The 25,463-nt window shown below is 42.5% G+C and overlaps 2 protein-coding genes across 8 annotated transcripts in view; both read left to right on the top strand.

Annotated features, from left to right (window-relative positions):
• The first annotated feature begins 213 nt into the window (after positions 1-213).
• On the top strand, positions 214-4,325 carry rexo4 (REX4 homolog, 3'-5' exonuclease). Its single transcript, XM_042398454.1, has 8 exons — positions 214-719; positions 804-1,141; positions 1,248-1,394; positions 2,521-2,714; positions 2,854-2,942; positions 3,034-3,108; positions 3,202-3,276; positions 3,423-4,325. Exons 1-8 carry the CDS (start codon positions 498-500, stop codon positions 3,579-3,581), a joined length of 1,299 nt encoding a protein of 432 aa, XP_042254388.1. The 5' UTR covers positions 214-497; the 3' UTR covers positions 3,582-4,325.
• A 6,725-nt stretch (positions 4,326-11,050) lies between these two features.
• Positions 11,051-25,463, top strand: part of LOC121886620 (potassium voltage-gated channel subfamily C member 1-like) — a 52,079-nt gene continuing 37,666 nt past the window's right edge. For 6 of the 7 annotated variants that reach the window (XM_042396757.1, XM_042396760.1, XM_042396762.1 and 3 more), the window contains exons 1-2: positions 11,051-11,696; positions 19,657-20,344. In XM_042396757.1, coding sequence (XP_042252691.1) covers positions 19,724-20,344 — 621 coding nt within the window. In that variant the 5' untranslated portion in view covers positions 11,051-11,696; positions 19,657-19,723. Of the gene's footprint in view, positions 11,697-19,625; positions 20,345-25,463 lie in introns of those variants that run through there. The other variant, XM_042396755.1, reaches the window with a different exon arrangement.

Consider the following 25,463-nt stretch of genomic DNA (forward strand, 5'->3'; position numbering starts at 1 on the left):
CTGAAAAATAGTTCCGCATTTGCAATAAAAAGCGTAACCAGCAGCAAAACGTCACTTTCTAAACATGTAAATACATTATATAAGTTGAAGTGGATAATAGTCTAAAAATTTACGCCGTTGTCGTTCAATTGTTTGGGAGATTTAACTAGCTTGACGAACTCGTGTCAACATTCACTGTTTTTACCGGAGACATTTGGCTGTTACACGCTTCGGAAATACACACTGCAGCATGGCTCTGGGGCAGCTGAGGTTGGCTACTGGACAGTTTTATCAACAGTGACGGAAAATATCAGCACAATTTCTGTGCTTTGGCGGAACCAGGCTGTAAACCTACGCGGGGAAAACATTTCTCGGTGAAGTATTGACCGTTACTTTTCAAACGTTACCTGGCAACCAAGTGACTGGGCTCCTGATAGCACAGCGTGGCTGAGGAGGGCCAACACATTTCACCTATTTTAAAACAAATAGTAAAAAAGATTTCACCGAAAGTGGCCATAATGTCAAAGGTGAAAGCAAAGAAAAGAAACTCTTCTGCTAAATCACAACATCCAAAACCTACAAAGGAAAATAACGCAGTGAAAAGGAAAAAAAAGTACTGGAAAAAAATGCCGTTTAAAAAGAAGCTTCCTCTCAAGGATAAAGAAAAAGCCCAAACTCAACAGATATTACCTCCAAAAGATTCCCTACAGTTCTCCGCCAACTGGAAAACGTTACAAGAGGTAAGAGTTGAGTTTGTTCCTGTAGCTTGGTAAAAAGTATATATATATATGTCACATTCACTAACTTTGCTTAATTTCCTACAGATGATAAAGGCCAATCCACCTGAGAAGAAGCAGCCGGCGACACCGATACATCACAATGGTGCTCTGCAAAAAGTAGAGGCTAAAAACAAATCTTCCAAAAATATTTCTAAGAACAATGCCTGTCCCAGTCAGACAGATCCTGGAAAAACAGTGAAGCACAAAACCATTAGCAGCAATTCTGTCCCCAAGGACTCTCGGGCGGATGTGAAAGCTCCAGTTGTCTCAGAGACGAGACAGTCTGCTGCTCTGAAAAGGAAAAAGGACAGCACAAATAAGTCAAGCAGTGAGCAAGCAGCCAAGAAAAAGAAATCTGTGGTGGAAGAAACCAAACCTACAGAGTAAGTATACTGTACTTGAATATTTACATTTTGATAAGTCATAGATATGGCTTCTGCTTCTGGCAAAATGTACACAACTTCATGTTGTTCTGTATCTCTCTTGTAGAGAGGACATCTGGTTTGATGATGTAGACCCCGATGACATTGAGGCGACGGTGGGACCAGAGGCAGCGGAGATCATGAGGAGGAAGCAGGGCATTTGGAAAAATGAGGACCCAGAAAGCGTCCTGGTTAAGGAGAGAGCTTTTGAGGGGTGAGTAATGTCCCGTTCAGTGTCCTGTCTGTGCCTCACGGATGGGCTTCAAGAGAGTTTATGGAGCGTTTGTGTCATACTGATAAACTTTTATTGTCAGACTGACAGGTTGTTATAATAACTTAAAACTAATATTGGTCAGAATGCTTTCATTCATGTTAATTCCTTATAAATAAACTGTAGCCATAAACATACTATATCTCTTTGAAAGGATGAGTCGTGTGTGACCTGAATTCAGTGTTGGCCCCTGTGTAGTTACAGTGTTGTCAATATTACACTGTGGCCATGTTGTGCCTGCACTTCTAAAGGACCATACTGCTGTTTTTGCATATTAAAGTGCATGCACTACAATTAGTGATTATTTAACATTGCTGCCAGCTATTTTCTATAGTGGTTAAGATTGTTAAATGTGACTTTTTTCTTTATACCTACCAAGCAGTCATTGGTTTTCATTTTTTTTCCTATCAGCCTGAAAATGACCTAAAACTAAACTAAACAGAGTAAATCTCCAGGAAAGACAAATGAGAAACTGTTTATGCATTTAACAACTAGATTGGAACATCTGTTTTTGGCTAATACACCAAATAAAGACCTGACATATCAAGTTACTTCATCACATTGATGCAAAAACCATAAAGCAGGCCTGCTCTTTGATTTGCAACATTGCCCACAATGACCAAATACTGCCAGAGATATTAAAGGAATAGCTGCCATGTATGGCAACATCTCTTGTGTAAGTGCTGTTGTTTCTACATCCAAAGATTTAAGAGTCTGCTGACAAACGGCAGCATCTTCCTGTAAAAAAAACAACCAAATGCCATTGATCTTTTTCATGATGTTCATATTTGCATTTGTGATTCATTTTCTGGCCACACAGCATGTGAATTCATGCTTTTGAAAATGGTTGGCAAAGACATGTTTGAGATGAAAACATGTCGCCTTTTAAAGATAATATAAGCAGTCCAGTTCAGAAGACAGACATAAACAAAATTAGTTTTGAAAATATGTGTAACAAAAGCAGAGAGAGCAGGTCTTCCCAGCTTAACCTCCTCAGGCAGGTTGACATGACGACAAAGTAATGACGACTGTCTTCTCGTATCCCCTTCTTTGCTGTGGCAACCGTCAGCCTCACCAGAGCTGTTGCCATCGATTGCGAGATGGTGGGAGTCGGTCCTGATGGGGAGGACAGCATCTTGGCGCGCGTGTCACTTGTGAACCAGTTTGGGAAATGCATCTATGACAAATACGTGAAACCGACAGAGAAGGTGACAGACTACAGGACAGCTGTCAGTGGCATCCGACCAGAGGACATCAAAGATGGTAGGTCATAAAATTAACTGGTGCATACAATTGTGGTATAAACGGAAATTTGTATAATTAATTGTTTTAAAATGATCTGTCTGTACTGTTATGCAATAGCTTATCATCCATGTTTGTCTCACACGATTCAACTCTGCAGGAGAGGATGTGCAGACTGTGCAGAGGGAGGTTGCTGAGATCCTGCGAGGAAGAATAGTGGTTGGACACGCTATACACAATGACTTAAAGGTAACCTGCATGTAATGTCTGAGATGGAACCAGTCTAATTTTCAAATAAATGTAAACTTTTATAAACCGATTATTAACTCCTGTTGCACAGATTTTACTCTTGGATCACCCAAAAAAGAAAATCCGGGACACTCAGAAGTATAAACCCTTTAAGAAGACTGTAAAGGTACTTGTGAGATTGACAAACCTTGTGCATGTTGACCCTAACCCAATCCTGAGAATCGCTGTTGTATATTAAGTGATTATTTTCCTGTTTTAGAGTGGTCGACCCTCGCTGAAACTCCTCTGTAGAGAAATACTCAATGTCAAGGTCCAACAGGGTGAACATTCATCCGTAAGTCATTGATACATCACAACTCTCACTTATTGTTTTTTTTAAATCTAAAACCACATATTTTATAGTCTGCATTAGTAGCAGTTGATTTAGAAAACATCAGTGCACAAAATTACAAAGAATACTTCACCCTTCCTCTCTTCCAGGTCCAAGATGCACAGGCCACCATGAGGCTGTACACACTGGTGAAAAAACAGTGGGAAGCAGATATTAAAACCAGTCAGAAGGACAAAGACTCAAATAAGAAAAGTGAGAGAAAGCCCAAGGCTCCCAAGAACAAGGGCAACCATCTCATGGGATTATGAATGCAAAAGCAATCTGTAAGAGGACAGATCATCCCTGATCACAGCGGACTTGACTGAAATCATCAGAGGTTTCTGTTTGTTTTCAGAAGAGAAAGAAACCACAAGCAGATGTTGAACACTTCTGACAAAATTACGACACTCATGAGCTTATGTAAGATCTATCACAACTGTCCCACAAAGTGAGGAAAAACAAGCAAGCCATGAAGAATACCAATGAAAATGAATGATTTTCTTAAAAAACGTGTTTTTTACCAGGTGATGACAGTGATTTCATCAGTCTGAACCCCTCAGACAGGGCATTCCAGGATGTAAAAGACTTGATTGTTTTTGCGGATTTGCCAAGATTTACGTAAAAAGCCAGCAGTGACTCACACAGGGATTTAAACATTTGAGAGAACATGGAAGCTGTATTTACACTGATCCTTTCAGCCATTTCCTCCTTAGATATTTCCAGACATCATTTCCCCAAAGTGTTATTCCCAGCATCGGAGGCAGGTGTTCAAATCAGATTTCCTCTATGGACACAGACCTGCATTGCTCTTGAGAATTCAAAGTCATTTTTGCGATACCACCCACACATTGCATCAGCATAATATTTTTGCTTTATGGTTCCAGTATTTTATAATTTGTCTGTTTCGAACTTTGGTCTCTCTTGAGTTGGTTTGTTATAGTTTGATTCCTGGTTGCCTTAAAAGTTGTATGTGTGGAGGTACAGTATGAATAAAACACAAGAGAAACTCTTTATATGTAGCTACGGCATATTGCATTTATTGTTCATAAATCACCTCACTAGTGATAGTTGTTTTCAATGACAGAAGTGAAACCACTGGCATATCCAAGGTCAGTATTGTCCAGCATTGCGCGCCAAACTAATCTCTCTAAGAAGCACATTGTCAATTGATGCATGCATTATCCAAATTGTGCTCCTAGCTTTTTATGACCAATCTTTCTGTTTCACAGCACAGTAACATCTTATGCGATTTGAAAGGGTGATGCTGGTTTACAATGACACATTTATTATTATTTACTACTTCACGAATGCCAGAGTTTGCCCAACATGACACCCAAAACCTTTGATTTCACACATCTCCAGACGCTCTCAGATGACCCCAGATGCATCAACAGAAACAGATACGTCATGTTGTTTTGGGGTTTTTTTTGTTTCTTTTCCAAAGTGCTTCACATATTTTTAGTATCAACAGTGAATCAGATAGGTCAGTTTAATATGGTGACTTGTCTTTTCTCTTTTGATCAGAGGTTCTCATAGCTACATAGTCCTCTGATATAAATATGTGTGTTATGCTAGAACTCCAGTAATAAAATGAGGGTCCAGAGTAAATGTGATTTGCTGCTCATGTTTGATTGAGAATGGGCCCATCTCACAGTAAAAATTAAACCTGCACCCTTGGTTTGAAGAGCACAGGCTCTAAATTACACTTCTACGGCAAGTTATCGAGCTTGATCAGACTCTGGAGGCCTCTGATGAATGAAGACTTTTTTTCTATATTTTTCTCAGACACTTTTTTGACCCTGTCTAGGTTGTTTAAATATGCTTTTGGTATCTTTATATATCTATATATCTATACAGCATTTAAAGAAAAAATCACACAACCAAGTTTTAACCATTGTTTTAGTCAAATTCAATTTTATTTAACTGAATCCCTGTTTTGTGTACATTTGTTTTTCATTGCTTCAGTCAATAGTGACAAAATAAGGGATTTAGGCTCCTTGTGTGCCAACAGTATGTCAATGTGATTTGCTGGCCAGCAGCTGATGCACAGTGTGCCCTACTTCGCTGAAATGAAGCCGATGCCCTTGGTCTGCAGACTCTAAACTCTAAATTAGACTCTAAATGGAGCTTGGTCAGATGCTGTGAAGGCCTCAGGCAGATGAAAACAAAAACAGCAGACCTCTGTGTAAATCTGAATACAGGAATGGACTCATCTGCTGACACAAGGCAGTTGTAAGATTTTGTTTTCTGTATAACTCTGGGCGTTTGGAGTACAGCTGTGTTATGATTGTAGTGCAGCAGAATAGCAGAGATGATTCCTCTCTGGATTTCACATTTGTGTAACCAAAACTGCAGTATGTCTCCACCTAGTGGGAGCAGACTGAGGTAGACAGTACAAACATTTTCAACGCAGTATACAGCAATAATAATAACACAGACAACCACAAGACCTCTATGAGAATAGAAGCTGCTAGGGTTTTGATATTTTAAATCATATTTTGGAGTTTAGTTCGAAGGGTGATAAATTCACAATAATGAATCGGCAAACTAAAAATCAGCAGTTTAGCGAGAAATTACAGGGAACTGAATAAAAAAATTAAGGGTCAATATGATGATGTTGGTCTTCTGTCTTTATAACGAGGTCACTATGTCTGGAATTTTGTCCTAAGAGGGATTCTCTGTGCTTAGAGAGACTGAATGCCTGTAACATTGATTAATAATGCAAACTAATAGCAGCCATTTAAGGAGGGGGGCTTAAGAGACTCATTCATCATACAACTCAGTCTGGGTGAAGAGAATGAGTCACAAACTAGTTAAAGTTTTGATAAATTATAGCAAATTTATTGCTGATGATGGTTTAGTTTTGTTTCTAGACTAAAGAAGTCATTTTTAAAAATTAAGCACTGCTTTCGAATCAATACAATTTCCTAAATTTGATATAGCCTTTATAAAAAGAGTTATCTGAACTTTACACTGCATTGGAAACGGCTCGGTTGACTTTGCTTTGATATAACAGTGATCTCAGTTTTGACACGGCCTATACCTGCATAGCAACCACTTCCAGGGAATCTAGACAGAAATCAAACATTAAAGGTTGGACATAATACTCATGAACGCTACAAGTGGAAAACTTCTTGCTAACATCAAAATGACAATGACTGATATGTTTAACCATTTTATTTGTTTGCAATTTGCAACTTCCCCAACGTCTCTCTTCCTTTTTATCTGAGGGTGGACAAAATATCCTATGAGTCACATCTCTTGGTATAATGCAACAACACCACTAACTATTGCATCCAAAATTATCATGAACTTCAATCGACAGTGTTGATTCAACACTTCTCTAAAACTGTTTCAAGGAAAAATGATTGTGAAAGGTTTTCACCATAAACAAATGATGTGAAACATTAAGAATACACACTTCTGGCTTTCTGAAATAAAAATTAATGATTATTCACCCACTAACTAATAACAAATACTTATGAAACTGATTTGTGGTTCAAAATTTGGTTTAGAGATGAATTATGAGGGGCAAGGTAAAAAATGACTTGGTTCATACTGTGAAGGGATAGATTATAAACAGTAGTAGTAGTTAGAAGTTTAACACTAATAATATTTTGAATCAAAAAACGTTTTCTTAATTTAATATGCCCTTGATAAAAGAGTTATCCAAACTTTATTCTATATTCGAAACACCTCAGCTGCAGCTAAAAACAGTAATCTCAGGACCAGGGGCGTCCTGTCAACCCAAATTCATTTATTGTTGTTAACCCAACATTTTCAGGAAATCTGGTTACAGTAAATGGAAATTTAAAAAAAAAGAAGTAATTATTCGACTTTATTCAAAGGCATGATTTTATTGGAAAGCCATTTGATCTCTGAGAAACTGCACAGAATATAACATGCAACATTGTAATCATCATTCATCCATGTGTCCATCCATCCACTTGCTGTCTGTCTGACTTTACATCGTGATGGCAAACAGAACAGAACATGTTTATTAAATTAGAACTTGACTGCAAATTTCATTTTTGCCCAAATAAGCCCAAAACATTCCATCTCGTATGGCGATGCCCTTACTGTAGTGACTTTTGGAATGATTTTCAGGCCTGTGTTATACGGTTGTAATATCAGCTTGAGTCTGGAAGAACATCATGTAGCATTGTGTGTCAAAACTGCAGACTCCACAAAAAATCCCACCCAGTGGAATGTATACAAGTCAGTAAGGCTATGTTAAAAATATAATCAAGTTTTAAGTTTCATTTTCACAATAATACAATATGTCTTTTCAATTAATTTAATGAGTCGGTTAATTACTCAAAAGAGAATAGAAGTGATTTGTAGAAAATATTTCCTGAAACACTGCATGATGAAGCTGCTCATCAAACAAATCTCATGAGTGGACTGGAGGTATTACCGGTGTTGCTAACATGGCACTTAATTCAATAAAATTACAGTCTTCCTGACTACTGTACACCATTTCTGTCTCAGAAAGTGATCAGAGTCAATATTGACATTTGTTGTGCAGTCTGTGGGGTTTCAGAGCACACAGCATATAAACAGCAACTCTATTTGATTTGCGGATCTTGTTTTGTTGTCGTACCAAAACCAATTTTATATCCTTGAGACAACCACCTTCAACTGGATGTAAAATTTATCACAGGCCTGAAAATCATGCTAGGTTTCATTGCTGAATGGACATTTTTCATTTCTGAACATGTGACTGTGTCATTTAGTGATGAACAACATCAATACAGATTATTGAACCACCAGTTTCTCATTGTCAGTCAGTCTTTGCATCTTCAAGGCCAGCAGACCTTTCTGTTTACCCCATCTGTGCAAATATATTGTATACAGTAAATACATAGTAATCTCTTTTCATTTTTATAATACATACACAACGTTCAGTGTCCATCCATAGAATAATGATAACATTTACTGAAAATGAACTGCAGAGACTGAGGATGTCATCACAGAGCTGTTTTTTCTTTCTGTCAGTGCTTGAGAATCTTCTCTTGACCGCACAGTGTCTCCTCAGGTCTGCTGCTTGTTACTTCCTTATGCATGAGCTGCACTATGCTGCCGCCAAGAGACTGACTCTGGATGTGTCTGTGTTGACTAACGTTCCCTTTTAGTAAGAACAAAGTCGAACATTCAGTATTTATGCGGGTTGATAAAGAAACACTGTCAGCTACTTTCTGTGGATGATGTCCTGCTCATCTGTCTTGGTGACTCTGAGGGGTCATGTGTAGGGTGACATACAGAGCATAATTGCTGAATGCGATAGATGTATAAAAACCTCTTTCAGAATGTGCTGGAAGGCTACTGGGTACTCCTTTAGAACTGCTTAAACTACATACAGAATAGAGTTATGCATTGTTTCATGGGAGTGCAGAGCACAACCCTAAACCTTGTACTTATTGGTTGTGAGACTAAAAAATAAAGAAACACTTGTTCGCTTCTTTCCATGGATGACGTCCTGCTTATCTGTTTTGGTGACTCTGAGGGTTCATGTGTAGGGTGACATCCAGAGCACAATTGCTGAATGCAATAGATGTATAAAAACGTCTTTCAGAATGTGCCGGAGGGCTACTGGGTACTCTTTTAGAACTGCTTAAATTACATACAGAATAGAGTTATGCATTGTTTCATGGGAGTGCAGAGCACAACCCTAAACCTTGTACTTATTGGTCGTGAGACTAAAAAGTAAAGAAACACTTGTTCGCTTCTTTCCGTGGATGACGTCCTGCTTATCTGTTTTGGTGACTCTGAGGGTTCATGTGTAGGGTGACATCCAGAGCACAATTGCTGAATGCAATAGATGTATAAAAACGTCTTTCAGAATGTGCTGGAGGGCTACTGGGTACTCTTTTAGAACTGCTTAAATTACATACAGAATAGAGTTATGCATTGTTTCATGGGAGTGCAGAGCACAACCCTAAACCTTGTACTTATTGGTCGTGAGACTAAAAAGTAAAGAAACACTTGTTCGCTTCTTTCTGTGGATGACATCCTGCTTATCTGTTTTGGTGACTCTGAGGGTTCATGTGTAGGGTGACATAAAGAGCACAATTGCTGACTACAACAGATGTATAAAAACCTCTTTCAGAATGTGCTGGAAGGCTACTGGGTACTCTTTTAGAACTGCTTAAAGACAGAATAGAGTTATGCATTGTTTCATGGGAGTGCAGAGCACAACCCTAAACCTTGTACTTATTAGTTATGAGCCATGTGAGGTCAGAGTGACATGGTTTTTAAATGTTACACATGCAGTACAGAGGAAAAGCAGCTTGAGAAGTCCCAAAATACTTTCATATTTACATATGAATTTAAGAAGGAAAATGTCCAGAGTGACTTACAATGATCAGGAAAGGGTTCAGTGTCTTGTTTATACAGTAGCTGCTGTTAGAATCAAACCTTTAATCTTGTGGCATTTTTACCAGAACAATAAGTCTCCCAGCTGACACAATTCCCATTTTTTTCACTGTCAGAATTCTTGAAAGATAGGATTTACAGAATAGAAGTTTTTTTGTGACGAATGAGGTATTTTGAAGGAAAGAGCAATGACTCAGTGTTTAGCACTGTAGCCTTACAGCACATGGAAACCTGACCTTATCTTGTCTGCTCATATGGTTTTCCTCCTCAGTCTGAACACAAGTTAGGTATCTGAATGTTGTCTGTATTTGGAAAAGAGTGAGTAGGCAAAAATAATGAATTCACAGTCTTCTCTAGACTTCTATTTACAAGCAAACCTTTTGCACTTTAAATTCTTAATTTAACAGTAACATAATCTCCTTTGTACTTCCTCTCAGTGCACTTTCAAAAAACTCCCATCTTGCCATGTTTCCTTTACTCATCCTCTTTTCTCTCCGCACTCTGCTCTGACAAGAACATTTTGTGGTCAAAGGATAATGCTGCAGGCACCTAAGCGATAGCCCTTTGCCCTTTTACTACTGTTGTAATTTTCATGAGGCAATGTTGCACTCACTCTCAAGTTCCCTGTCGATAAGTGCATCAGCAACATTGCTGATCATCGTGCCTCTGCGGCCGAGGCAAGTACGACCTTCTGTAAAGAAACACAATGTCTGCAGTGCTCAAAACAGAGGTTTTCTGTGAACTGCAGATGCACCCAAATAAATAAGTTTGTATAAGCCTTCAAGACATAAAAGATACAGGTGAAATTGTTCCTGTGGCCTCCCTTGTTTCATTAATGTTACAGAAATTAATGACATTGTTTTGCCAACAGGTTAAATAATTTCTTTGACTTTTTATGGACTCACATATGAGGACTATAAGGATGTAAATATGCTGTTAAAATGATTTTTGCTGTGAGGATAGGGAGTGTATTCAGAGCAAAATAGTGTCTCCTCTTTTTTTTTTCTTATTGCCATTATCATCATTATTGAACATATTACTCCAGACGTTGCTATATAACCCACCTGCTCCTCTGCTACCACATGACTGCTGATGTCAGCCAAGCCAGAGTCAAGGCTGGGAGACTGTAGACAAAATGGTGTTTGTGCGTCCGTCCAGCAGAGTGTGCATGTGTGGGCTGTGTAGGCTAAAGAGGGAGGGAGAGAGAGAGAGAAAGAACCAATTAAACAGATGCCAATAAATCAACACAATATTCCCTCTTATTGCCCTGGTGTGTGTGTGTGTGTGTTTACAGCATATGTATTTATGAAGTTCAGCAGCCATATGAGAAATTAGCCTCTGTATTCACCGGGGTCCTCCCACCCCTCTGTCTTGTTCTCTAATCCGCCCACATGTATCGTCTGAGGAAAAAAATAGTGCAGAAGGTGACGCTCCTCCAAAGGAACAGAGAGAAAGCACAGAGAGGGAAAGGCAAAGAGAGAGAGGTGTCTACAGGCTGCATCTCCATTGAAACATTTGGAAAAGGGGAGACAGAGGAAGAGCTGAATGGTAGCTACACCCTGCGCCTGGAAGCGTAGAGACACTGTAACAAAGGCTGGCAATTATTTTTTGGCAATAACAAAGAGGTGGGAGAGGGGCTCTGAAATCGAGGGAAATAGCAAAAAAAAAGAAAAAAGAGAGAGCCAGTTTTCAGGGGGATTTCTGCTTCATTTCATCCGAAAGACTCATCCCTTGCCATCATCAGCATGACCATAAGCTATAAGTAACATTCGGCAATAACGGTGTCAAAACGAGATTTTCAGCAACAGACGCGCGCAATCCTATTTCGATTTATTATAATCGGGGGGAGAGGAAAAAAAAAAGATCAACTGAATGCCTGCGAGAAACTGGATACTCTCTGAAATCATAAGAAAGAGCGATCTAACAAAGAAAACTACATTTTGATTGATCTTTTAAGCTTGATGTGCGTGTTTCTGCGCGCACTCGAAACGAACCTGAACCAAAAGCAAGTGAGTATTAACCGTGTCTGTGTATATGTCTGTATTTTTTTGGTGGCTTTTATTCTGCGTTTATTCCGTCTAATAACAAAGCATTTATTGGCCAGCTCTAAAAGAAGAAGGAGATGCAGCGTCTAACCTACATTCAACAAGTATCGTTTTATCCATGATAACTGCGATTTTTTTCTTTCTTGTAGCCTGTAAACAATTTGTGTTATGATCTGGAGATATTAGAATGTGTGAAAATTGTTCAAATTGGAAAGCTCACAACTGTATTTTTTATTATTATTATTATTATTACTATTATTATTATTTCTAGCTGCTGTAATTGTGCTATTTTTCAGTCAGATTTGAATTATCCACTGATATGACGCCCAGAATTTCATTTTTATAAAACCTTACATTCCTCATTGCACAAATGGTGGGTGTTTCCCCACATGCACCACTAGATCAGAGCAGTTACATGCCTCTGAGAGTGCATTCCTTGTCTGTCTGTCTGCATGAGTAACTGTTTCCATGCATCTTTGTCCATCTGTATGCATGCATTTGTTTTTCGTGCATGTGCATTCAGTGTTTGTGTTTGTCTCTCTCTCTCTCTCTGTGTGTGTGCGTAAGTGGGTGTGTGGTGTGGCAGCGTTGGGTAAGTGTCAAGGCCTGAAATGGAGGTTTGATAAAGGAAGTATAGGAGAAGGGCGAGAGGGTTGACACACACAAACATACACACAGAGAGAGGGAGAGGAGTGTGAGGAAGAGATGGTAAGGAACCACAGGAAGGACATAGCATCACAGGAAGTCTATGGGGGGGCAGCTAAATGTCTAGACGTGGTCTTCCTCCCCTACCCTTAACCCCCCCCCTCCCCTCCCCTTCCCTCCTGCCACCACATCACCTATACTCTGTCAACTTGCTCCATCCGCATTCCCCTGCATTACACACAAAGTCTCCAGTTTCATAACATCTCTTCCTTCCACTTTCCAGAGCACGCCTCGCCTTTTCTGGCTCTGGCGTGCTCTTCCTCCATTTGCTCTCTTCCAGTCCCAACCTCCACCACCACCACCCCCCCCCACCCCCCACAATCCTGCATTATACATCTACAGCTGGTGCTATTTTTAGACTGAGGGTAACCCAGAAAACACCCCTTCGATTTTAGAAGAAGAGGAAAAAAAAAGAAGCCTCCCCACCAAGAGACAATGGCGTGTTGTCAGTGGATGTGATTGGTAGGGAAGTGATGGGGCTCGAAAGGAGGGCGATGCTATTTAAGGGGGGGGGATAAATCTATTTTGAGGCTGGGGTAATTGAATTACGCATCTGTCGTGTCCTGGGTTGTGTGTTCTTGCCTCTGACCCCTTCCTCTCTCCTTGGCTGTGACGGTTTCTCTCTCATCTCTCACGTCTTCGCATCAGCCTCGGTGTGAGGAACTTTCTTCTCTGTCCTTCAACTCATTTATCACCTGATTGAGCTGATCCAGCCTTTCATACCCCCCTCTGTGTTTCAAATCCTTGACCTTGACGTTTACCTCCAGCTAACCCTTCATCTCCCTCTTTCGTTCTCACTCTGTACCTCCAACATCACACATTAAAATCCCAATCCCCCCCCCCCCCCCCCCCCCCCCCCCCCCCCCCCCCCGGCTGCTGAGAGTATAATCTGTGACTTCTCTACCCCCTCCTCTATGTCTTAATTGGCGGCTAGTTCACAGGTCAGGAATCTGTTGAGTAATACTTCTTCCCTCCTCCCGTTCATCTGTCTGGCCCCCGTGTAGCACATCACTGCACCGCTGGATCATAATGGTCCTAATCATGCAGGGGAGGGCATCATTAATTAGGAGCAGACAGGTTTAAATGACCTAAGAGAGACTCGGGATGTGTGCCGGGTTAAAGCTATTTGCTCTTGATGCAAATTCTCCAAGAACCAGATTTTAGAGTTGAATAGTAGCCTGGCTGAGGGATATTAGCTCAGATTTATCCAGGGCCAAAAATAGAGTTCCTTCCCGACATGACACAGTATCCCTTGGCTCTTTTTTCCCGCACTGAACGCTGTTTGAGGCTTTTTCTCCCCTCTCCCAGACCAATCCTGGCTCCTTGATTGTCCTACACACAAAAAAGGGCTTCATCTTCCATCCCTCCCTTCACCCCATGTCCTTCTGTCACTGGTGAAGTCTCACCCAGCGGGCATATATATCCAAACAATCTGAGCATTTGTTCTCTTGTGGGCATGAAGGATTTTAGTCATGGACACTGACTGAGTTTTCAGAGCTCTATTACAGGCTTCATTTCTGCTGGTCTATTCCTGAAAATGGCCTTATGTATTAATCATCCTCAGCCAGCTAAAAGGAGAAAACCTGTTTTTTTTTTCCTGAGGTGGCTGAAGGGGATCATAGAAAGAAAGCAGGAGCTTCTGGGTGGTGATTGACCAATATGCATAATGCTCAAGACCCCCAAGGGGGATGTTGGTGCTGCAGTATGTGTGGATTGGTCAGCCCCTGGAGATCTCCATGCTGGTGTTGCCGAGTGGAGGAGCCTTTGCTGCCTCTGGTAGATTGGCCTTTTTTTTTTTGCTTGCTTAATTGATTGGCCATTTCATTCATGTTCTGGAAATTGGCCACTGGTAAGCTTTGTTATGATGAGAAATGTCTTGTTTTTTTTCCTTCTCTGTGTACATTAGCTGTGTCAGAGCTTGGAGCTGTGTGGCCCTCTTCTCTGTTTTTCTCTGCACCTAGTCGTCTCCCCCCCCCCCCCCCCCCCACCCTCCCCCACTCCTTCTCTCCATCCATTCATTCAATTACAAGCATTCTCATTCTTATTTGTTCAATTCGTACACCCCCTACCCCTCACAACTATCCTCACACACACATACACATGCACCCCTTATCTGGCTTCTCTCCTGGCAAAATCGGAGGTGCAATGACAACCAGAGTGGGGAGAGGACAATGTGTTGGTGTGACACCGCACTAAAAGGGGAGGTGACCGCAGTGGTTTCATCGTTGCTGCAGTGCTTCGCTTTCTCCTGTTGGGGTCTCCTCAACACTGTGGAGTATGTTGAGAGAGAGAGAGGAGAGGGAAGAGGAGAGGGAGATGAGGTAGAGATGAGGGAAAGAGGAATGAGGAGAAGGAGGAAAAAGAGGGGGGGGTTTGATATGGATGGAACAGCGTGAAGCCTTGTGGTTACATCCTTTGATGAGGTAGCGGGTGGTAAAAAAAAATGGCTGCGCACCAGAAACACATACGTAATTCGTGCTATCTCTCTCTCTCTTTCTCTCTCTCTCTCTCTCTCTCTCTCTCTCTCTCACACACACACACACACACACACACACACACACACATATAGCCTACAAACATACATTACACACTTGCCTGCAAAGCCCTCCTTCTCCCCAGTGGTACATTTACCATTCAGCTCAGCTGTATATCTGCATTACATCCCTACACTTGTTCCTCTCCTCCTCTCTCTTAATCACTCTCTTATTAGTATTGCAGACCATCACTAACCCCCCCAACCCCCCTTCTTCTCTTCTACCTCTTCACAACCACTCAGGTGCCATCCTGAACCACTGCTAGCTTTTTCTGTCTTTCTCTCCTCCCCCACCTTTTTTTTCCCCCCATTTCCCCCAACATTGTTCATTCTCATCTCACTTCGCATCACCTTCCCTACTCTTCCTGCCCGTTTCTCTCCTTCTCTCAGCAACACCCCTCCTTCTCCATCACATCTCACTCCCTCCATATCTCCCCTTCTCTCCCCCTCTGCGATTGGTAAAGGTTTTTGCTTTTTCTGCCAACTGCCGGGTCTGTTCCGCATAGTCAGCACTCCTCCAATTTCCTCCCTGCCTTCTCTCTCTCTCTCTCTCTCTCTCTTTCTCTCTCGTGTGTGCTCTCCTCTCCTCCCCCTGGTTACTGCTGCTGGTACCTCACAGTCAATGCATCCCATAATCCTGTGCTCCCTCCCCCTCTTGCTGCAGTGTTTCTGCTAATATATATTAGCGTCAGTGCAGCCTTTGGTGCACGAGCCTTGTGCACGTTCTCTCTCTCAGCCCCATCCTCTGCAGAAACCATCTCCTCTGCCTAGAGGTTCATTACGATTAAGCTTCGTTTTGCCCTCAAAATGGTTTTCTTAGCCTGTTTGTTTCAGCCAGGTGAGTGTGTGTGTGTGTGTGTGTGTCTCCCTCCCTCCCTCTTGCTTTCTCTCCCCTTGTGTGTGTGCAGTGGTGAGGAAGTAGTAGCAGGGTGGCGCAGGACATGGTGGCCGAGGCAGGAAATGCTGCAGGAGAGAGAAAGAGAGAGGTGGAGGGGGGATTGTTCCTCATCTCTACCCCCCACCTCCCCACACTTATCAGTTTTAGCCTTTTCCTGATGTGTACAAACTCTCTGCTTTCCTTTTCACCTCCACTGGATCTCGACTTCTTTCCTCCATTTTACACCCGACACTCACCTTCTGTAGCTTCAATCCCCTCCCTCTGTACCTGTCCCCCCCCCCCCCCCCCCCCCCCCACCGCCTGCTCTCTGGTGCTTTTTTTTCCTAGCGATTGCACTGCTGTCGGTGATCAAAGTGCTGAGGCTGGCTCTTAAAGAGATGTGCTTACTTCCCCTGTTTTAAGCTAAAACCCTCAAACTGAAGACATTCTCCTGAAATGCATCTAGAAAGCATTCAACTCACATGTCTTGAATCTATTAAGATTAGTAATTTACTTTCAATCAAGTGAAAATTAACATCAAATTTTAAAATTAAACAGTTAACTGTAAGTAAACGTAGGGAAGAACCCAGCTGCACCACGTCCCAGTGAAACTCCAAATTATTTTTTAATGCATGACTGTATAGGACTACTTAAGTAAATTTATAAAATCAATAAGTACACCACACACGTCTCAGAGGGAACAAAAGGCATTTAACCACAGTTACAGACTTGTGGCTGTCCATGTATAAAATATTCAGCAGTTCACCAGTAAGGTACAACTGCCTATGAAGTAGAAGGCAGTAAGTCAGTTACAAAAAAAAAAAAAAGTGATAAAAGTTTCACCGTGAGATGAAAAAGCTGCTTTTAAAAAGTTCAGGATCCTGTCGGAGTGAGGCTCCATCCTGCAGGAAAGGGAGAAACTGTCCATGGTGCTGAAATATAATCCATCCCACAACACAGCAGTCCCTGCTGGAAAGCCCCACAGGGCAACAAAGCTGACTCTGGATACAGATCTCTACACTTTCCCTGCCTGACCTTGTGTCCAAATAGTTAAGTTATTTGTTTCTTATTAAATTATATTAGTCTTGAGTGAACTTTTCTTTCGGTTGCAAAGATGCAGACTAAACTACTTCAGCAGAATGATGCAGTACAACTCTGAAACTCAAGAGTGCAGAATTTTTTTTGTCAAGCAAGCAGATTTGATGGTCCTGCAGCAAACACTGCAAAGACTTGCAATAGTAGAGAAAAAAGACATTTAAGGCATTTACAACTTAACTTACTTGATTTTTCTGATCTGTGCACATAAGATATGTCCATGTTAGTTTTCGTATTAAATATTTTTTATTTGCTTTAGTTGTTTCCAAACTCTGACTGTATACCCATGCAAGAGCCTTGGTGGTAGATCTTACCTGAGTGTTGTTAGTCTTTTTCCATGATTTTCAAAAATGAAAAAAAAAAAGAGACAATTTTCATATAAAAAAAAAAGTCCAAATGAAATCTGAAAAGAGAAAGAAACTTAAGATCTGAAGAGAGAAAAGACACACCAAACTTTTCCGAGAACAAAAAGTTGTTTCCTTCAGCTAAAAAAGTGCAGTGAAATGATCAAAAACGACAGAAAACACACACAAGCAAAAACAGAGAGAGACTGCTGTGTCCTACATGACAGAAAGCAAAAGTGTGTGAGGGGGGAAAAGAGGAGAGAGTTGACCCAAAGTGAAAGGAGCTTACTTTGGAGAAGGGTGAAGAATGGTAGGAGGGAAGCAAGAGAAGGAGAAATTGGAAGAAAAAGACTGAAAAAATGCAGTGAGGTGAGAGGAGAAAGAGCAGAGGTAAAGAAGAAAGGAGAGGGTGCACTGGACAGGAACAAGACCCATGTTGTGAGAGGAGGAAGAGGAGGAAGAAGTGAAGCCTTGATTCTCCTCCTTCAATGAAATGTGATTCCTTTATGCGGAATATGAGAGCGAGCGAGGGAGTAGAAAGTGAGGGAGAGAGAGAGAGAGAGAGTAGGTGGGAGAGGGGGAAGTGAGCCAGTGAGAGTGCACAGGAGAGGAGGAGGAGGAGGAGGAGGAGGAGGAGGGGGGGGAGGAGGGGGGGAGGAGAGTGGTGCATTTCTTTGAATGGAGAAAAAGGTTAACAACATATAGATACGGTGCATGTATAGGCTTTTTGCCGTCTCTCTGAAGCATCTCGAGCCCCCCGAATGGCGATGCAGCTCTCGGGCGAAAGCTCTGACCTCTCCGGGAGAAGGAGAGAGAGCAAATAACTCTGGCTTTTTTTTTTTTTTTTTTTTTTTTTTTTACTGCAGCAGAATTCATTCACTTTTATAGCGCGTTCTCCTTTTTCGATGCCTTTCCCTTCTCCTCCTCTCCCCCCAACACTCTCTTCAACCCCCCTCTCTTCCATTACTAGGGAAGAGACAATATTACACTAGCTGTTCACTGTAACTGCCTCCAGTGAGTGTGCTGCATTCACTTTCTGTCCCCCTTTTTCTCCATCACACACTCCCCCCCCCCCCTCTCCCTCCCCCCCTCTTTTTTCTCTCTCTTTGTTTGAGCCTGGCTTGTTTTCCTGATTGCCATTTGTTCTGTCCTTCTCCATCCTTCCATTAAAAATCTGATTTATGGCCTCCTCCTCCTTCTCCTCCTCCCCCCCCAACCTACCTCTCTCTCTATCCTCTCTCTCTCACACACACACACACACACACACACACACACACACACACTCTCCACCTCCCTCTCTTCCTCTTTTCTATCACTACATGTCTTTACACTCACACACGTTGCAATGGGGAAAGTGGCAGAGAGCATTGACATAATTGTGCATCGCATGAATTTCAGGCTGTTGGAGGGGGCTGCAGCAGTGTGTGTAGCACGCACATAGACTGATTGAGGAGATCTAACATTAGTACGGACACTGCACTCTCGGGAGGCAATTAACACACACACACATACACGGTGCTGCGCCACCTTACGTCAGAGCGGCATTCTCAAGGAAGGAGAAAAGAAGCAGGAAGATGGATCCCCAGTTTTCCTCTTTTCTCCCTTTTTTCCCCTCCTCATTTCAGTTCTTCTCTCCTCCCCCTCCTCCTCTCTCTCTCTCTCTCTCTCTCTCTCTCTCTCTCTCTCTCACACACACACACACACACACTCTTGTGTGCCCATGCAGGCAAGAAAAAGAGCAGGGTTGTTGCAGGTGGGGAGGAGGGGGGAGTTTGCATGCTCAAGTCTCACAGTGGCCTAATTAGGGAGAGGATTTGAATGAACACTGACTCGAGTATCAACCGGATCAATTTAGAGATTGTTGGCTGAAGGAGAGCATATAATGATGGTTAGAATAATAGATCAGCAGAGGGGATAAGGGACACGGATGGTAACAGTGCTGGGACCCCAATCACATCACTGTACCTTAAGGCTGGGGGAAATGAGCTATCTCAAATCTTCTTCATCATCACTGTGGTGTCAACAATCAAGCCTGTGAGGATGCTGACTCATGAATGCGCTCAAAGCCACCTGTTTTCATATGTTGCACTCATAAGTGAGAGGCACCAGGATGCTGTGTTTAAAATAACCTCCCAAAAAACAACTTCTGCCATCCTGCCCTTCTCATCTCAGCCTTGTACCCCTTGTCACTCACTGCACCTGCACCTGCACAAGGTCATTTTGTGTCCTCCCATCAGCTGATTATCAAGTGAATAGTTGCACATACAGCTTGCAATTAGCGTGTAAAATCTTAATTTGTATTGCAATGTTGATAATCCACATCTATTTCTCCCTTCTGCTAAAATTTCTGCCCTTTTTCTCTCCCCGCAGACTCCTCAGACTCCTCCCTCCTCCTCCCTTCGGTTTCTCTCATCCTCTCCCTCCCCCCCGGTCCTCTATGCTCAGTTCGGTGTGTGTATCCTCTTTCAAAGGGCGCAAGGGTGGGAACAAGTCGTCCAACAAAGCATGTTACAGTGCAGACATGACTTGTCCGTCGGAAAGCGAGAAAATCGTGATAAACTGCGGGGGGGTGCGGCATGAGACCTACCGGAGCACCCTAAAAACGTTGCCCGGTACCCGCTTATCGTGGCTCACCGAGCCGGACGCGTTCAGCAACTTCGACTACGACCCCAAATTAGACGAGTTCTTCTTCGACCGCCACCCGTCAGTGTTTTCCTTCATCCTCAACTATTATCGTACCGGGAAGTTGCACTGTCCCAACGATGTGTGCGGTCCCCTGTTTGAAGAGGAGCTGGCGTTCTGGGGCATCGATGAGACGGACGTGGAGGCGTGTTGCTGGATGAATTACCGGCAGCATCGGGATGCGGAGGAGGCGCTGGACAGCTTCGAGACTCCCGAACCGGACGCGCCGGACGACGACCCAGCGCTGGGCGGTGCGGACGGGGACTTGAAAAGACTGTGCATGCAGGAGGACGCGAGGAGAGCGGGCTGGTGGAAAACCTGGCAGCCTAAAATATGGGCACTGTTTGAAGACCCGTATTCCTCCAAATATGCCCGGGTGAGTTACCCATGTCTCTCCTGGAGGGACCAACTTGTTTCTGTACTGTTGCATATTCTGCCTCATGATGTCTCAGACCACTACTGGAGTCATGATAAGTTTGAAAAACTTTGTTTTAAAATGTTTTGTCCACATTTTAACTGCAGATAAACCAGACCTCCATAATCACCTGCAAGCCCCTTACTGTTGGTATGTCATCCCTGACAGTAGCCTATAGCTCGTATTAAAAGGCAGTATATAGACTTACTCATATTGAATAATTAATGCTGATAGCATAGGGCAAATGGAAAATGGTATGGCAGCTATATCTACTGGTAGATGAGTACAAGTTGATATAACAACCAACGTTTTTGTCAAACACATCACTTCCATGTCTGATAGCTACCTGATATATGAGACATCTCAGGCGAGCTGGATTCCCACTGAATAGATTTTTTTTATTGCTATCATAATTCCTATCGCCATATTCTGAAACTTGAGCAGGTTTAATACATATCTGCCTGTGAACGCAGCATCCGCTGCGCCTCCTGCATCCAAACGCCTTCATTAGGTCATATTTGTCCGTTTACGATGCACATCAATGCGCCGTATTTCATGTTAGTCTTATTTATTGTAGCACTGCAGCGATGAGGCTCACACGACATCCAGTCGTCGTGTGAAAGTGCATGTCTTTCCCTCACATTTGCCCTTGGTACCGCTACACTCTGCATGGTTGTTTTTTTGTCAGCTCTCCTGTCCCAGTTGAATGCTACATGGCTTTTACGCACGGGCTTTATTGCTGTTACGCACAACTTGCTCCTATGTTTGGATGCCCTTTATTGTTTTCATGTAAATAGTTAATGATTTGCCTCTTAAAAGCAAACGTGTGATGGTATTTGATCATACAGGTGCATGAGTAACAAGTACCCCTGACTGTGTTTTTTGATCTGTGGTAAATGAAAACAGTTACAGAGCAGGATTTGTGGTTCTTTTTTCTCTCAGACCCTCCAGTTACAGACAAATCCAGCTGCTTGATCACTGCTGCTTTGATTTGTGTTGTTTTTCTGTATCCAGTGATGTAGTTTGATCATCACTGTCTTGCACCCGGTCCGTGCTTTTGTTAGCACTATTTTTTCCTCATATGAGCGTGTGTGAATGCATGCATACTGTAGGTGCACATGCAAAACCAGACAGTCAGCAGACACCTGCAGTGGCCAGGCATTCATGCCATCACACTGAAAATAGCTAAACTCTAAAGCATGAAGCACTGCACACTCAGCAATACATCCTGTATTACAATCACAGATAGAAGATAGAAGACAATAGCTGCACACACACACACACACACACACACACACACTTCCTCTTCTGGTATAGATCCACATATCTGGATTCAGTTCCCTTCAATGGAAGAGGAAAGTGTTGGGCTGTGACGGACAGATAGTCTGGATCAGGCCACCTGATACGTCTCTGTGCTCTCAGTGGACTTGGGATCAGGCAGGAAGTCACTCTCATCCCAGTCAGATTGATTTATCACTATCCCACCGCTCTCTACCCCTTACCCTTACCTTATGCAACCAAACAGCTGATTATGGAGTAGTTCTTTGCAGTCCAAAAGTTGCATGAGAGGGAGACAGCTTCAGGGTTTGGATGATCAAATCAGCTATGACAAGAAACTATGTGTACGAGGATTTGCTGCTGAATTCTGAATTGTCTTACACCAAGAGGAGACAGCATTTGCAGTGTTTTGCACATACCTTGGATACAAGCTACTGTACCTGCTGCCTGGCTGCTCGAATGCTGTATATTATGTAATGTACAGTTTTAACACCACATCCACTTGTTAGAGCGGCCAAGATCTCATGAATCATACAATAACTAACATTCATTCAGTGTAATGTTGGGAGATAGCTGTGCTTGTTACGCCACGTTGGGGTTATGCAGAGTACAGAGCAGGTAGCAGGTGGGATTCATCTCGGTGCCCGCACAACGCCAGATTTATTTGTGGGTAAATGCAGCCCCATTTCTCTCTGTAGGTCTAATATGCCACCGCTATACGTCAAACAGCGATGTGACCCAGATCACTCTTTTTTTTTTTTCCCCCTCCCTCGCTCTTTCGAAAAGTATCCTGTCCAACATGGCAGAACCTTTTGGTCTATCGGTCCTGAGAGATGCAAATTATATGTGGAAGGGAAAGACAGAGAGATGGAGAGAGACTAGGACAGGAAAAAAAAAAAACCTGAGACGCTGATGTGGAAATACAATGAGACAGATGAGAAGGAGACAGAGGGAGGAAGAGGGAGACGGGAGGAAATAAAGGGAGACAGGAGGAGAGACATTACTCTAATGATTTAAGGGGTTTTGTTTGCATGGCTGTGATGTAACACATCAGCAATCAATGTTTTGATCAGAGCGTTCGACATGCACGCAGGGGTCTTTTTTTTTTTTCTTTTTTTTTTCCAATTTCACCTCCTTCGGTCATGATCGTGTGAGGCTCTCGCTCACGGATGTACCGTAGTAGCGCACGCATGTACAAACACACACATGCTGGTGTCTGTGCTGGCTTTTCTGCTGCAGTAGACACGGGAGAGAGAGAGAGAGAGGGAGAGAGAGAGAGAGAGAGAGAGAGAGAGAGAGAGAGAGAGAGGAGGGGGGGCACTGGAGAAAAAGGAAAAGAGGTGGAGGGGGTGGGATTGAGAGGGATAGGCAGAGCGAGGGAAATGGAGAAGGGGTGAGATAGTGGAGAGAAATAGAGGGAAAAGGGACTGAAGGGGAGCCTGAGAGGGAGAAGGAGGAAAACGAGGAAGAGGGGTATCGAGATAAACAGGGAGGAGGTGACAACCACAGAGAAAAAGACATTGCATGATGGGGGTGGGGACCCTTGTCTTAGCATCTTCAATTATCTGTGAAGGCTTTGAGCCATCCAATCTTCCTACCCCGGCCCTCCTGCCTGCCCATTGATTGATATTTTATTGATTATCTTCTCTTTTTGTCTGTTTTTTTAAAGCCATTCTCTCTTTCTCTATCGCCTCTTAAAATCCAAGAATGCTTTCAGGGACCCAGGCTGGTTCTACTCTGTCGGACAGTAACACAACTGTTAACCCACTGACAGAATTTATGGATGTATATGTTTCTGTTTGATGAGGTGTTATACAATATGATTTGCATCTGATTTCTTTATTGATCTGTGCCTGGTTGACATAGATCTTTCAGTGCAGCTAAGAAGACTTTTGTATTACGTTTGGCCCATTTTATCCCCTTTGTGTATGTTTTTTTCTACTGTTCTGATTGGCTGTTAAACTCTAATCTGCCTGAGTGACAATGATCCTAATTGAATAACTAAGGATTCACCAATATCAATGAACCGTGGTTATTGTTTTGTCAGTATTCTACTATTGAACCAGAGGTAATCTAATTTGATGGAATCACTCATCACTCAGCAGGTTCAATATATAGTGCGAAACTAAGATAGAGATCATATTTTCTTTCTCTCAGAATAAGTTCTGCAAATGCTTAAAATTACACATAATTCTGGAGAAGAGATAGAAATGAATAGAAGTATAAGATGCAGAATTTTCTATTAAGTAACCTTTTTTCATCAGTATTAATTCTATTGCTGATTATCTGGATGCCGTCCTATAATCTAGTCCCACTATCCCACCGGTTTAGCTGCGTTTTTGGTCACTTCCAGTTTTGCACCAGAAGGGCACAGTAGTCTTTGTCAGCAATCTCCTGACAAAGCACCATTTGTAGCTCAGCATGTACAAGATGCCCCTTTGCCCCTTTTCCAAATCGGACTTTGTGTGCCTGTACCGTGTCCCGCTCGACTGTCCCCGAACCCCCCCCCACCCCACCCCTTTCCCTGAAGGTCATATCTTGTGGTTCATTGTTTGCTGTTCTTTTCCACTGTGTTCCGTGCTGGAGCGCACAGTGCTGTCATAAACACAAATTTGACCTGCCGTCGCACCGGACGGCCTCAGAACAGGTTGTCTCTGGGTAGAAAATCACTGTGCTAGACAGAAAATAGGAAGAAAAAAAAAGATGCATTGATAGGCGTCAGTGTATATATAGATATGGTGTTGGGTTAAAAAGAAGTTCACCTAGGGCAAGGTTTGGGTGACATTACCATTTTTGATGGGTTCATTGCATCACATTTTTAAGGGAGAACACCTTGAGACTGAGTCGCTGAGTTCTTTGTAGGTTTGGAAAGACAAAAGTAAGGTTTTAGATTGTCCAACTAGCCACTTTGAACATTGGTGTCCTCTTTTGATTTTAACCGTATCAGACACTCATTTTTACTACTGTATATACTAGGTCACCTCTAATTCAGCATAGTCTTGTGAGATATTTTTTGCACCAGTTTTGTCCCGTCCCCGAGCCGTGTAGTTCTCTGTACAATACCCCTCAACTCTGGCAGAAGCTTTATGAGGATTGTGGTGAAGGTGACTGTGTATGTACGTGCAGGTCTCAGCCAATCATATCAAACCCTGGACTTCCCTTCGCCTTATTGCTCTGTTATTTGTTGTGCATCCCCATCACACTCCAGGAAAAATTAACATAAAAGCCAGCACTATTTTTATTATCCTAAAAGGGGTGCAAGAAAAGATTGTGCAAACATCCTCAAAGCTTTGGCTTCCCTCACCAGTGTCCCAGTGTCAGCGTTGATGTAAAATTGAGCTGATGCTTCGTTACTTTAATGGAGCTCTTTTGTGAACCAAAAGGTTTTAAGTGCGCAGAATTAAACTTCTACTTTCCGCAGTGGGGTTTGGTATTCATGCTTCCAAGTTGTTTCCATTGAAACCCGGACCCCGCTCAAAGGCTTATTTCCTACTTCCATTCTCGTTGCTCTCCCTGTGGGCTGCATCTGAAAATAGCAAAGAGAGGGAAGGAGGCCTTAATTTCATTCTCTCGTCGCAAATCTATTCCTCCCTTACTGGTGAGGGAGTGAGACTCTGTACTTGTTTGACCATTCAGCACATAAGCAATACTTAGAAAACAAGAGTCTCAAAACAGCTTAAGCACCAAACCCGTCTTTGCGGAGAAAAAAGGATGGAGGATGGATATTCTTAAGTGCTCACCAAGTTCATTAAGGTAAACTGTTTTCCTTAAGCAGTGGCTGCTGGCAGGGGCGTGATAATTA

This window comes from Thunnus maccoyii, chromosome 20 (assembly GCF_910596095.1).
Source record: "Thunnus maccoyii chromosome 20, fThuMac1.1, whole genome shotgun sequence".
Classification (NCBI taxonomy): domain Eukaryota; kingdom Metazoa; phylum Chordata; class Actinopteri; order Scombriformes; family Scombridae; genus Thunnus; species Thunnus maccoyii.